Raw genomic sequence first — 12,919 nt, 5'->3', positions numbered from 1 at the left:
AGATGTGTGCGAATGATAGAGGTGTATTAGATACAGATGTGTGAGAATGATATGGGTGTATTAGATGCAGATGTGTGAGAATGATAGGGATGTATTAGATACAGATGTGTGAGAATGATAGGGGTGTATTAGATACAGATGTGTGCGAATGATAGAGGTGTATTAGATACAGATGTGTGAGAATGATATGGGTGTATTAGATGCAGATGTGTGAGAATGATAGGGGTGTATTAGATACAGATGTGTGAGAATGATAGGGGTGTATTAGATACAGATGTGTGAGAATGATATGGGTGTATTAGATGCAGATGTGTGAGAATGATATGGGTGTATTAGATACAGATGTGTGCGAATGATAGGGATGTATTAGATACAGATGTGTGAGAATGATATGGGTGTATTAGATGCAGATGTGTGAGAATGATAGGGATGTATTAGATGCAGATGTGTGAGAATGATATGGGTGTATTAGATACAGATGTGTGAGAATGATATGGGTGTATTAGATGCAGATGTGTGAGAATGATATGGGTGTATTAGATACAGATGTGTGCGAATGATAGGGATGTATTAGATGCAGATGTGTGAGAATGATATGGGTGTATTAGATACAGATGTGTGAGAATGATAGGGGTGTATTAGATGTAGATGTGTGAGAATGATATGGGTGTATTAGATACAGATGTGTGAGAATGATATGGGTGTATTAGATGCAGATGTGTGAGAATGATGTGGATGTATTAGATGCAGATGTGTGAGAATGATGGGGATGTATTAGATACAGATGTGTGCGAATGATAGGGATGTATTAGATGCAGATGTGTGAGAATGATATGGGTGTATTAGATACAGATGTGTGCGAATGATAGGGATGTATTAGATACAGATGTGTGAGAATGATATGGGTGTATTAGATGCAGATGTGTGAGAATGATAGGGGTGTATTAGATACAGATGTGTGAGAATGATAGGGGTGTATTAGATACAGATGTGTGAGAATGATATGGGTGTATTAGATGCAGATGTGTGAGAATGATATGGGTGTATTAGATACAGATGTGTGCGAATGATAGGGATGTATTAGATACAGATGTGTGAGAATGATATGGGTGTATTAGATGCAGATGTGTGAGAATGATAGGGATGTATTAGATACAGATGTGTGAGAATGATAGGGGTGTATTAGATGCAGATGTGTGAGAATGATATGGGTGTATTAGATACAGATGTGTGAGAATGATATGGGTGTATTAGATGCAGATGTGTGAGAATGATATGGGTGTATTAGATACAGATGTGTGAGAATGATATGGGTGTATTAGATACAGATGTGTGAGAGTGATAGGGGTGTATTAGATGCAGATGTGTGAGAATGATATGGGTGTATTAGATACAGATGTGTGAGAGTGATAGGGGTGTATTAGATGCAGATGTGTGAGAATTTTATGGGTGTATTAGATACAGATGTGTGAGAATGATATGGGTGTATTAGATACAGATGTGTGAGAATGATATGGGTGTATTAGATGCAGATGTGTGAGAATGATATGGGTGTATTAGATACAGATGTGTGAGAATGATATGGGTGTATTAGATACAGATGTGTGAGAATGATAGGGGTGTATTAGATGCAGATGTGTGAGAATGATATGGGTGTATTAGATGCAGATGTGTGAGAATGATGTGGATGTATTAGATGCAGATGTGTGAGAATGATATGGGTGTATTAGATGCAGATGTGTGAGAATGATGGGGATGTATTAGATACAGATGTGTGCGAATGATAGGGATGTATTAGATGCAGATGTGTGAGAATGATATGGGTGTATTAGATACAGATGTGTGCGAATGATAGGGATGTATTAGATACAGATGTGTGAGAATGATATGGGTGTATTAGATGCAGATGTGTGAGAATGATATGGGTGTATTAGATACAGATGTGTGCGAATGATAGGGGTGTATTAGATACAGATGTGTGAGAATGATAGGGGTGTATTAGATACAGATGTGTGAGAATGATATGGGTGTATTAGATGCAGATGTGTGAGAATGATATGGGTGTATTAGATGCAGATGTGTGAGAATGATATGGGTGTATTAGATACAGATGTGTGCGAATGATAGGGATGTATTAGATACAGATGTGTGAGAATGATATGGGTGTATTAGATGCAGATGTGTGAGAATGATAGGGATGTATTAGATACAGATGTGTGAGAATGATAGGGGTGTATTAGATGCAGATGTGTGAGAATGATATGGGTGTATTAGATACAGATGTGTGAGAATGATATGGGTGTATTAGATGCAGATGTGTGAGAATGATATGGGTGTATTAGATACAGATGTGTGAGAATGATAGGGGTGTATTATATGCAGATGTGTGAGAATGATATAGGTGTATTAGATGCAGATGTGTGAGAATGATAGGGGTGTATTAGATGCAGATGTGTGAGAATGATATGGGTGTATTAGATACAGATGTGTGAGAATGATATGGGTGTATTAGATACAGATGTGTGAGAGTGATAGGGGTGTATTAGATGCAGATGTGTGAGAATGATATGGGTGTATTAGATACAGATGTGTGAGAGTGATAGGGGTGTATTAGATGCAGATGTGTGAGAATTTTATGGGTGTATTAGATACAGATGTGTGAGAATGATATGGGTGTATTAGATACAGATGTGTGAGAATGATATGGGTGTATTAGATGCAGATGTGTGAGAATGATATGGGTGTATTAGATACAGATGTGTGAGAATGATATGGGTGTATTAGATACAGATGTGTGAGAATGATATGGGTGTATTAGATGCAGATGTGTGAGAATGATATGGTTGTATTATATGCAGATGTGTGAGAATGATATGGGTGTATTAGATACAGATGTGTGAGAATGATATGGGTGTATTAGATACAGATGTGTGAGAATGATGTGGGTGTATTAGATACAGATGTGTGAGAATGATATGGGTGTATTAGATACAGATGTGTGAGAATGATATGGGTGTATTAGATGCAGATGTGTGAGAATGATGTGGGTGTATTAGATACAGATGTGTGAGAATGATATGGGTGTATTAGATACAGATGTGTGAGAATGATATGGGTGTATTGGATGCAGATGTGTGAGAAAGATATGGGTGTATTAGATGCAGATGTGTGAGAATGATGTGGGTGTATTAGATACAGATGTGTGAGAATGATATGGGTGTATTAGATACAGATGTGTGAGAATGATATGGGTGTATTGGATGCAGATGTGTGAGAAAGATATGGGTGTATTAGATGCAGATGTGTGAGAATGATGTGGGTGTATTAGATACAGATGTGTGAGAATGATATGGGTGTATTGGATGCAGATGTGTGAGAAAGATATGGGTGTATTAGATGCAGATGTGTGAGAATGATGTGGGTGTATTAGATACAGATGTGTGAGAATGATATGGATGTATCACATGTATTAGATGTTAGAATAGCATGGATGTATCACATGTATTAGACGTGTTAGAATGACATGGATGGTAGCACACGCAGTGAATAGGCTGTGTTCCTGCCTCCTCTCGCACAGGCTTGGGCCGACGCGTTTCGCAGCAGCCCTGACCTGACCGGAGTTGTGCATATTTATGAAGAGCTGAAGAGGAAAGGAATTGAGTTTCCAATGGCAGATCTCGACGCTCTGTCTCCAATACACACACCTCAGAGGGTAAGTTGCAGAACAAAACTACCAGGTAAAACGCTGACTAAAAGAACACTGCTCCCTGTATGATGAATAACTGGTTCCCCAGTAATGCCCTAGGCTTGTGCCTATTGCTTTTGTGTGTACTGCTGACCCCTAGGACAGGGGTTCTCAACTTCCAGTCCTCAAGGCCCTTCAACAGTGCGAGTTTTCAGGATATCACTGCTTCAGCACAGGTGGTCAAAGACTGCGCCACCTGTGCTGAAGCAGGGATATCCTGAAATCCTGACCTGTTGGCGGGTCTTGAGGACTGGCATTGAGAATCTCTGCCTTTTGGGTAAAGAAGTGTTAAGGTCCTGGCACTGAATACATCTTCTGTGTACTGTGCAGGGTTGTGGTCGGGTAACTTTGTCTCCCTGTCCTTACAGGTTACAACATACAAACCGTTTTCCTTTATGCCTTCTTTCATTCAGAGCACCATAAATCTGGTGGGATTCGGCCCAGCCACCTGAATGCGCATGATGTATAGTATGCGTAAAACGCGTAGGGATTGTAAGGGGCACTACAGAAACATTATTACACAAATGGCGCCTCGGTGTACTGTCTGTGGTAGGGGGCATGACCATTCAATAACCAGCACTTTTACCATAATTTCTGCACCAATATTACATGGAAATGTCACCACCTTCCCTGGCGGCGCAAAGCGCCGTGTTCCGGGCCTGGAAGGAGATCAGCTTTCTGTATTTGCATTAATAATTCACGCTCTAACGTCTAGAAACAAAGGCCGATTCTCTGCATCTTCTGCATTATTAAAACTAAGGTGTATATCAGGGGTTGGCAACTCCAGTCCTCAAGGGCCACAAACAGGTCAGGTTTTCAGGATATCCCTGCTTCAGCACAGGTGGTGCAGTCTACGACTGAGCCACTGATTTAGCCACCTGTGCTGAAGCAGGGATATCCTAGAAACCTGACCTGTTGGTGGCCCTTGAGGACTGGAGTTGGCCTCTCCTGCCTTAGCTGTACCTGGACATAAAAGGGAAGACTAATTAAAATGGGATTTTTAGTATATTGTTGATGAGCTGTTATTCATTGCAGCTAAATAGAAACAATGAGGAAGGGGTAGTTACATCTGCAATAACCCTGATTTTGTATATTGTATTGTATGTCTTTATTTATATAGCGCCATTAATGTACATAGCGCTTATGTATATGTAAAAGTTTGTTCAGGCATACCCCGCATTAACGTACGCAATGTGTCCAGAGCATGTATGTAAAGCGAAAATGTACTTAAAGTGAAGCACTACCTTTTCCCCACTTATCGATGCTTCGGTACAGGTAGGGAGCCGGTATTGCTGTTCCGGACATGCTGACAGGCGCATGCGCGAGCTGCCGTTTGCCTATTGGGCGAGGGGAATCAGCGCGTCACTACTACGGCGGTCTGTAGGGCAGAATAAGTGTCCGTACTCGTGAAGCGAGCGTACGGACACAGGGGTATGGGGCTATTGAAAATATGTCCTTACTCGCGAGTGTAGTTAAAGTGAGTGTCCTGAAACCGGGGTATGCCTGTACTGATTTGGTATTTCATTTAACCAAGGAGGTGTCCCCGTTGCTGGATTTAATACATAGGGCTTCCTGAACAAGTTCCTTGCCTCTCCACCTTTTTGTGTCGGAGTTGCGTTTGTCCCGTTCAGAATGAGACTTTTATGCCCGAATATAACCTCTGCTGGTAGTGGGGTCTGCATACCTTGCACTCATGTTTTAGCAATAGAGGGATTGAAGAGCATTTGTTTTTCCTTATCCCCACTCCCAGGATTGGAATTGGAGGGTCCTCCAGAACTGGGCCGCACTATTCTCAGCTGCAGGGGACCCCAGTTCCCGAGATGCTTACTGGTGAAGTTACCGGTATTACTTCCTGGTTTTTAAAGGGTATTTAAATCGCCGTCCAATAGGAAGCCACAACCGTGATTTGTGTTCCACCTGGAGGGGGATTTAAGTTTTAAAGTCGGTAACTTTACTGGTCCGTATCTCTGGAAGCCGGGAGGGGAGGGGGTCCCGGGAGGGGAGGGGGTCCCGGGAGCCGTGAACAGTGGCAATTAGCTCTGGGGTCCCCTGTTAAAGAGTAGGGGGGGCCGCTCCTTTTTAATGACTAAACTCCTGTGTAATAATGGGGGTTCCCAGTGGTGAGCACGGACCTTTTCGTTACCTCTTCCAGGATTATAGCGCCCCCTCTGTTCCCTCATTGCGCCTGCGTTTCAGTCTTGGCTCGGGAGATGTATGTTGCCGTTATGGTTTTTGTGTGTTTTGGTGTCGCAGGGTGTCCCCGAGGTGGATCCAGCGATGAACATGCACACACCTCAGACCCAGCAGAGTGTGAGCACCACCTCCTTCTCCAGCTCCTCCACCCCGACACCATACACAGCTCCAGCTGGGCCCCCACCCAGCGTGAGCGGGCCCATCACCGCCAGCTCCGATCAGGTACGGTGCATTTTCCTGGAGCAGATATATAGAAGGTTTCTGCATGTTTACAGAGGCTGTGCTATTTTGTTCTAGACCCGTTCTTGCCACATGACACCCGTTCTCTGCACTGGCTGCCTGCAAGATGGGGAATCTGCTGTAAGATTGGCTGGTTGACATTCAAAGCCCTACATGACCAGGGTCCCCAGCTATCAGACAGAGCTTCTACTTCCATTACAAGCATTCTACTTCCCTACACTCCCATTCTCTCACTTCCATCCGCAGGGGGAGGGCTCCTAACAGTTCCCAGAATCCCTGTGACTTCCTTTGGCGCCCGAGCTCTTAGCCGCGCTGCTCCCACTCTTTGGAACAGTCTGCCCTGTACAGTTTGAGAGACCCCCCCCTCTCTGGGAATCTATAAAAAGAGACTCGGGACCTACCTGCTTACCCAGGCATTTAATTAATGAACCACAACCTATCCAGCATTTAATAGCTACCGTAAGGTCCCATCCTGGATTGTATCTTTCCTTGTGTTTGGTCTCTCTTATAACCTTAAATGTTTTCTTCTTCCGTTTGTGTAACTGCGAAGCTTTGAGTCCCATTGGGAGGAAAGGGCTAGATAAATAAAATTATTATCCCGTGTAGGATTAATACACAGAGACCTGCAGGCCAGCGTTGGTGATACTTTGTGGCAGTGGAAGAATGACAGTCAGTGACACTGCGTCACCCCGCTCTTCCCTGTCACACCGCACATACACATATACAGCTTAGCCTGGTTAACAACTCGCTGCTCATTCCCGCAGATCGTCCGGCTGAGAAGCGAGCTGGATATAGTACGCGGGAACACTAAAGTGATGTCTGAGATGCTGACGGAAATGACGCCCGGACAAGAAGATGCGTCCGACCTCGAGCTCTTACAGGTAAACCTGTGGTGAAGTTTCCCCCCCCTCATTCACCAACGGAGACCCCTTCTTCCGAGATGAGGTTTTGTGTTAAACAATTCACGAAATGTGAGGATTATTATATTTTATGATTGAATGAGTCACTTTAGCCATCATACACCTTATAATGCCTAAATCAGACTCAAAAGCAAAGAGTGTCTGTATACAAAGTCTGTGGCATTTCAAACACCATTAGGATGTGAAGGTACAAGGATTTGCAAACATAATTACATGTTTATTTTTTACATAATTATGCCATGTGCTGGAGGCAATAATCCTCACATTTCATGAATTGTTTTTACTTATTTTTTATTCTTCATTGACAGATTATTACAAGGAGGACAGAATAGTATGCACACATGTAACCACTTTTTATAGTACTGTGATTCTGAAGCTATTCTGCAACCTGTTTGTCTATTAAATGTTTGTAAATGTGTTACGCTAATTGTTGCTGTTTCGGTGGGCGTGGGAACCGGTATCTGATTGGTTGAGCCTGCTCTGACAGCGCGCACCCAGTTCACTTCCGGGTTAGTGTTACACTTAAATACCCTGAGCTGAGGGTTACATGAATACGGACCTTGACAAAGCGCTTCTAGCGCAAAACATGTTGGCCCCTTTTTTATGGTCAAATAAACTAATTTTGTCGTTACCCTGTCTACCTCGTTTGTGTTTTGGTGGCGCGACGCAAACGTTGCCTACTTTTGTGTTAAAGCTACAGCCTGAGACAAAAGAGTGATGCACCCGCTCGACCTAGTGTGACCACTCAGATCACTGATACAGACTGGTGCAATAGGGCAGGGAGGCTAATCAAAATACAAAGAACACTGTATGACGTAAAGGCACAGTACATACAGATAAGGCCCTATAAATGCACTCAAAATCTGAGGAGGGAGATCACCCAGGTAAATAAGCAACACAACAGAAAAAATCTGGACCAAACCTGAAAATGGTATTTAAATATGCTTTATTGATATTGATTAAAATGATTGGTACCAGAAATATGGTGATTGAAGTGAACAGAATATAATAAGTGCAAACCAGCAAATTGCCAGAATATAGTCCAAAAAAGTGGAACAATAAATATAAGCACTAAAGATAACAGAAAGCACTATGCCTATGGTATAAGGCAATAGGGGCTAACTGTGGTGTGTGACGTCACTGGAGCACTATACGATACACCCACAAAAGGCACTAGAATGTGTGTAAGCCCAAGCTCACTGTCAACCATGCATCAATATACCATAAAGGTGAATGACAAAGCAGTAGCAAGGAATGATCAATAATAACACACATGACTGAAAACGCTGCAGACATGATATAATATATATAGTCCAATATGGTAAATGGACAATAGAATGAAACCCCACAAGGAACTGACCCTGCTGGTAAGTAGCTACACACAGGGGCAGAAAGGTGGGAAAAGGGGATACCCTACACACCAATATATACTGGCCCTGTGGGGAGAGAGTGCAGCCGGATCGTGTAATCCGTTAGATCTCACCCTCAATAACATACCCCTACAGCACACAGGGGGGAGGGGGAGAGGGGGGGAGTAGTGGACGGGAAAGAGGACCCTAGATAACTTATCTGTGCTGGCCCTGGATACACGATCCTTTCAATCTGAATAGATGCCTCGTGGAGTGAGCAGCTGCAGAGAACTGAAGCCGTGACACGATGAGGTCTGCTAGGTCTGTTAGGAGCTGCAGGCGTCCATGCTGGAAAGCGTAACGTGTGACGTCATCACGCCCTCTGCAGCCTGCAACACTTGCTGTATTTACACAATTCCCGGAGCCTGATCTCTCCGGGGGCCTTTTGGCTCGACAAATATTTCATGTTTTGGTCCTGTTTTTTTCTGGGTGAGCAGTGGGAATGTTTTCCAGTGAGCCAATGAATAAAGAGTTGTCTGACACACCTCTCCTTTACCGGTGCATGGTCAGTGATGCTGCTTGGGAAGGTAAACATGCCAGGGCAGTATTGAAGCTTTAGGCCACTGAAGTTTGGGGGGTGGGGGGGTGGTGTCGTGTACCCCTCATGCTCCGTGGTACTGACACAGAGGCATTTTCTTCCTCAGGAGCTGAACAGGACCTGCAGGGCAATGCAGCAGAGGATTGTGGAACTGATCTCCCGTGTGTCCAACGAGGAAGTCACAGAGGAGCTGCTTCACGTGAACGATGATTTAAATAACGTCTTCCTCCGATACGAGAGGTGAGGACCGCCGGATTCTCACTCCTTACTGCCGAGGCTTTATGTGGTGGGGGAGACGCCTTTGCGGTGGTGTAGAGGGGGGAGACGCCTTTGTGGTGGTGTAGAGGGGGGGGGAGACGCCGTTGCGGTGGTGTAGAGGGGGGGGGGAGTCGCCTTTGCGGCGGTGTAGAGGGGGGGGAGACGCCTTGCTGCGGTATAGAGGGGTGGGGGAGACGCCTTGCGGCGGTATAGAGGGGGGGGGCGCCTTGCGGCCGTACAGAGGGCGGGGGAGATGCCTTGTGGTGGTACAGAGGGGGAGCCGTCTTGTAGTGGTATAGAGGGAGGGGAGCCGCTTGGGTCGGTACAGAGGGGGGGGGAGCTGCTTGGGTCGGTACAGAGGGGGGGGGGCGCTTGGGTCAGTACAGAAGGGGGGGAGCCGCTTGGGTCGGTACAGAGGGGGGGGGAGCTGCTTGGGTCGGTACAGAGGGGGGGGCGCTGCTTGGGTCGGTACAGAAGGGGGGGGAGCCGCTTGGGTCGGTACAGAGGGGGGGGGAGCTGCTTGGGTCAGTACAGAGGGGGGGGCTGCTTGGGTCGGTACAGGGGGGGGGAGCTGCTTGGATCGGTACAGAGGGGGGGGAGCTGCTTGGGTCGGTACAGAGGGGGGGGGGAGCTGCTTGGATCGGTACAGAGGGGGGGGGAGCTGCTTGGGTCGGTACAGAGGGGGGGGGAGCTGCTTGGGTCGGTACAGAGGGGGGGGGGAGCTGCTTGGGTCGGTACAGAGGGGGGGGGAGCTGCTTGGGTCGGTACAGAGGGGGGGGGAGCTGCTTGGGTCGGTACAGAGGGGGGGGAGCTGCTTGGGTCGGTACAGAGGGGGGGGGAGCTGCTTGGGTCGGTACAGGGGGGGGGGGGCTGCTTGGGTCGGTACAGAGGGGGGGGGAGCTGCTTGGGTCGGTACAGAGGGGGGGGAGCTGCTTGGGTCGGTACAGAGGGGGGGGAGCTGCTTGGGTCGGTACAACTACACTTTACTCTGAAAGAAGAGAACATTGTGATTATATTAGTGCTCTGACATCCCTGAACCTATCAGATGAGCAGCAGATCTACAATGGGTTGGCAGTCTCACACATCACACAGCTGGGAGGACGAGGTGTCCCTCTTGTTCGAGCCTCTGGCTGGAACATACTAATTAGCCATATATAGACGAGATGCCCTCACACGGCTATGTCATGCTGGCCTCCTCCGGCAGGATGTGCGTAATCCTTTATATCCGCTAACGCTGCGTCTACACCTGACAGGTTCGAGCGATACAGATCAGGCCGCTCTGCCCAGAACAGTAATGGGGTAAGTGCTTTATTCTTTTATGTGTTAGTTTGGATAACGCGTTGCTCCATTAATCCCCTAAGTGCTGGCAGGAGAAGATGTTGGGGGTCCTTCTGGCTTGGAAGTGTCTCCCCGTTTTTCCCCTTTACGTTGAACCCACTGACGTTCCCTGACTCTCTCTCTCTCTCTCTGTCTTTACCATCTGAGTGGTGAGGAGCAGAATGTGGAAGTGGTCCCTGAGTGGTGAGGAGCAGAATGTGGAAGTGGTCCCTGAGTGGTGAGGAGCAGAATGTGGAAGTGTTCCCTGAGTGGTGAGGAGCAGAATGTGGAAGTGGTCCCTGAGTGGTGAGGAGCAGAATGTGGAAGTGTTCCCTGAGTGGTGAGGAGCAGAATGTGGAAGTGGTCCCTGAGTGGTGAGGAGCAGAATGTGGAAGTGGTCCCTGAGTGGTGAGGAGCAGAATGTGGAAGTGTTCCCTGAGTGGTGAGGAGCAGAATGTGGAAGTGGTCCCTGAGTGGTGAGGAGCAGAATGTGGAAGTGTTCCCTGAGTGGTGAGGAGCAGAATGTGGAAGTGGTCCCTGAGTGGTGAGGAGCAGAATGTGGAAGTGGTCCCTGAGTGGTGAGGAGCAGAATGTGGAAGTGGTCCCTGAGTGGTGAGGAGCAGAATGTGGAAGTGGTCCCTGAGTGGTGAGGAGCAGAATGTGGAAGTGTTCCCTGAGTGGTGAGGAGCAGAATGTGGAAGTGGTCCCTGAGTGGTGAGGAGCAGAATGTGGAAGTGTTCCCTGAGTGGTGAGGAGCAGAATGTGGAAGTGGTCCCTGAGTGGTGAGGAGCAGAATGTGGAAGTGGTCCCTGAGTGGTGAGGAGCAGAATGTGGAAGTGGTCCCTGAGTGGTGAGGAGCAGAATGTGGAAGTGTTCCCTGAGTGGTGAGGAGCAGAATGTGGAAGTGTTCCCTGAGTGGTGAGGAGCAGAATGTGGAAGTGGTCCCTGAGTGGTGAGGAGCAGAATGTGGAAGTGTTCCCTGAGTGGTGAGGAGCAGAATGTGGAAGTGTTCCCTGAGTGGTGAGGAGCAGAATGTGGAAGTGGTCCCTGAGTGGTGAGGAGCAGAATGTGGAAGTGGTCCCTGAGTGGTGAGGAGCAGAATGTGGAAGTGTTCCCTGAGTGGTGAGGAGCAGAATGTGGAAGTGGTCCCTGAGTGGTGAGGAGCAGAATGTGGAAGTGGTCCCTGAGTGGTGAGGAGCAGAATGTGGAAGTGGTCCCTGAGTGGTGAGGAGCAGAATGTGGAAGTGGTCCCTGAGTGGTGAGGAGCAGAATGTGGAAGTGTTCCCTGAGTGGTGAGGAGCAGAATGTGGAAGTGGTCCCTGAGTGGTGAGGAGCAGAATGTGGAAGTGTTCCCTGAGTGGTGAGGAGCAGAATGTGGAAGTGTTCCCTGAGTGGTGAGGAGCAGAATGTGGAAGTGTTCCCTGAGTGGTGAGGAGCAGAATGTGGAAGTGTTCCCTGAGTGGTGAGGAGCAGAATGTGGAAGTGGTCCCTGAGTGGTGAGGAGCAGAATGTGGAAGTGGTCCCTGAGTGGTGAGGAGCAGAATGTGGAAGTGTTCCCTGAGTGGTGAGGAGCAGAATGTGGAAGTGTTCCCTGAGTGGTGAGGAGCAGAATGTGGAAGTGGTCCCTGAGTGGTGAGGAGCAGAATGTGGAAGTGGTCCCTGAGTGGTGAGGAGCAGAATGTGGAAGTGGTCCCTGAGTGGTGAGGAGCAGAATGTGGAAGTGTTCCCTGAGTGGTGAGGAGCAGAATGTGGAAGTGTTCCCTGAGTGGTGAGGAGCAGAATGTGGAAGTGGTCCCTGAGTGGTGAGGAGCAGAATGTGGAAGTGGTCCCTGAGTGGTGAGGAGCAGAATGTGGAAGTGGTCCCTGAGTGGTGAGGAGCAGAATGTGGAAGTGTTCCCTGAGTGGTGAGGAGCAGAATGTGGAAGTGGTCCCTGAGTGGTGAGGAGCAGAATGTGGAAGTGGTCCCTGAGTGGTGAGGAGCAGAATGTGGAAGTGGTCCCTGAGTGGTGAGGAGCAGAATGTGGAAGTGGTCCCTGAGTGGTGAGGAGCAGAATGTGGAAGTGGTCCCTGAGTGGTGAGGAGCAGAATGTGGAAGTGGTCCCTGAGTGGTGAGGAGCAGAATGTGGAAGTGGTCCCTGAGTGGTGAGGAGCAGAATGTGGAAGTGTTCCCTGAGTGGTGAGGAGCAGAATGTGGAAGTGTTCCCTGAGTGGTGAGGAGCAGAATGTGGAAGTGTTCCCTGAGTGGTGAGGAGCAGAATGTGGAAGTGGTCCCTGAGTGGGCGGATCTCTTTGGCTTTGC

At 47.6% G+C, this 12,919-nt stretch overlaps 1 protein-coding gene across 6 annotated transcripts in view; it reads left to right on the top strand.

Moving 5' to 3' along the window:
• Positions 1 to 12,919, top strand: part of TOM1L2 (target of myb1 like 2 membrane trafficking protein) — a 56,760-nt gene that overhangs the window by 27,013 nt on the left and 16,828 nt on the right. For 3 of the 6 annotated variants that reach the window (XM_075565878.1, XM_075565876.1, XM_075565874.1), the window contains exons 5-9: positions 3,578 to 3,712; positions 5,999 to 6,160; positions 6,943 to 7,059; positions 9,152 to 9,285; positions 10,557 to 10,602. In XM_075565878.1, the coding sequence (XP_075421993.1) occupies positions 3,578 to 3,712; positions 5,999 to 6,160; positions 6,943 to 7,059; positions 9,152 to 9,285; positions 10,557 to 10,602 (594 nt within the window). Of the gene's footprint in view, positions 1 to 3,577; positions 3,715 to 5,991; positions 6,161 to 6,942; positions 7,060 to 9,151; positions 9,286 to 10,556; positions 10,603 to 12,919 lie in introns of all 6 variants that reach the window. The other 3 variants (XM_075565877.1, XM_075565875.1, XM_075565872.1) reach the window with 1 other exon arrangement.

The sequence above is a fragment of the Ascaphus truei genome, chromosome 11 (genome assembly GCF_040206685.1).
Source record: "Ascaphus truei isolate aAscTru1 chromosome 11, aAscTru1.hap1, whole genome shotgun sequence".
NCBI classification, from domain to species: domain Eukaryota; kingdom Metazoa; phylum Chordata; class Amphibia; order Anura; family Ascaphidae; genus Ascaphus; species Ascaphus truei.
This window is presented reverse-complemented; position numbering and strand designations above follow the sequence as displayed.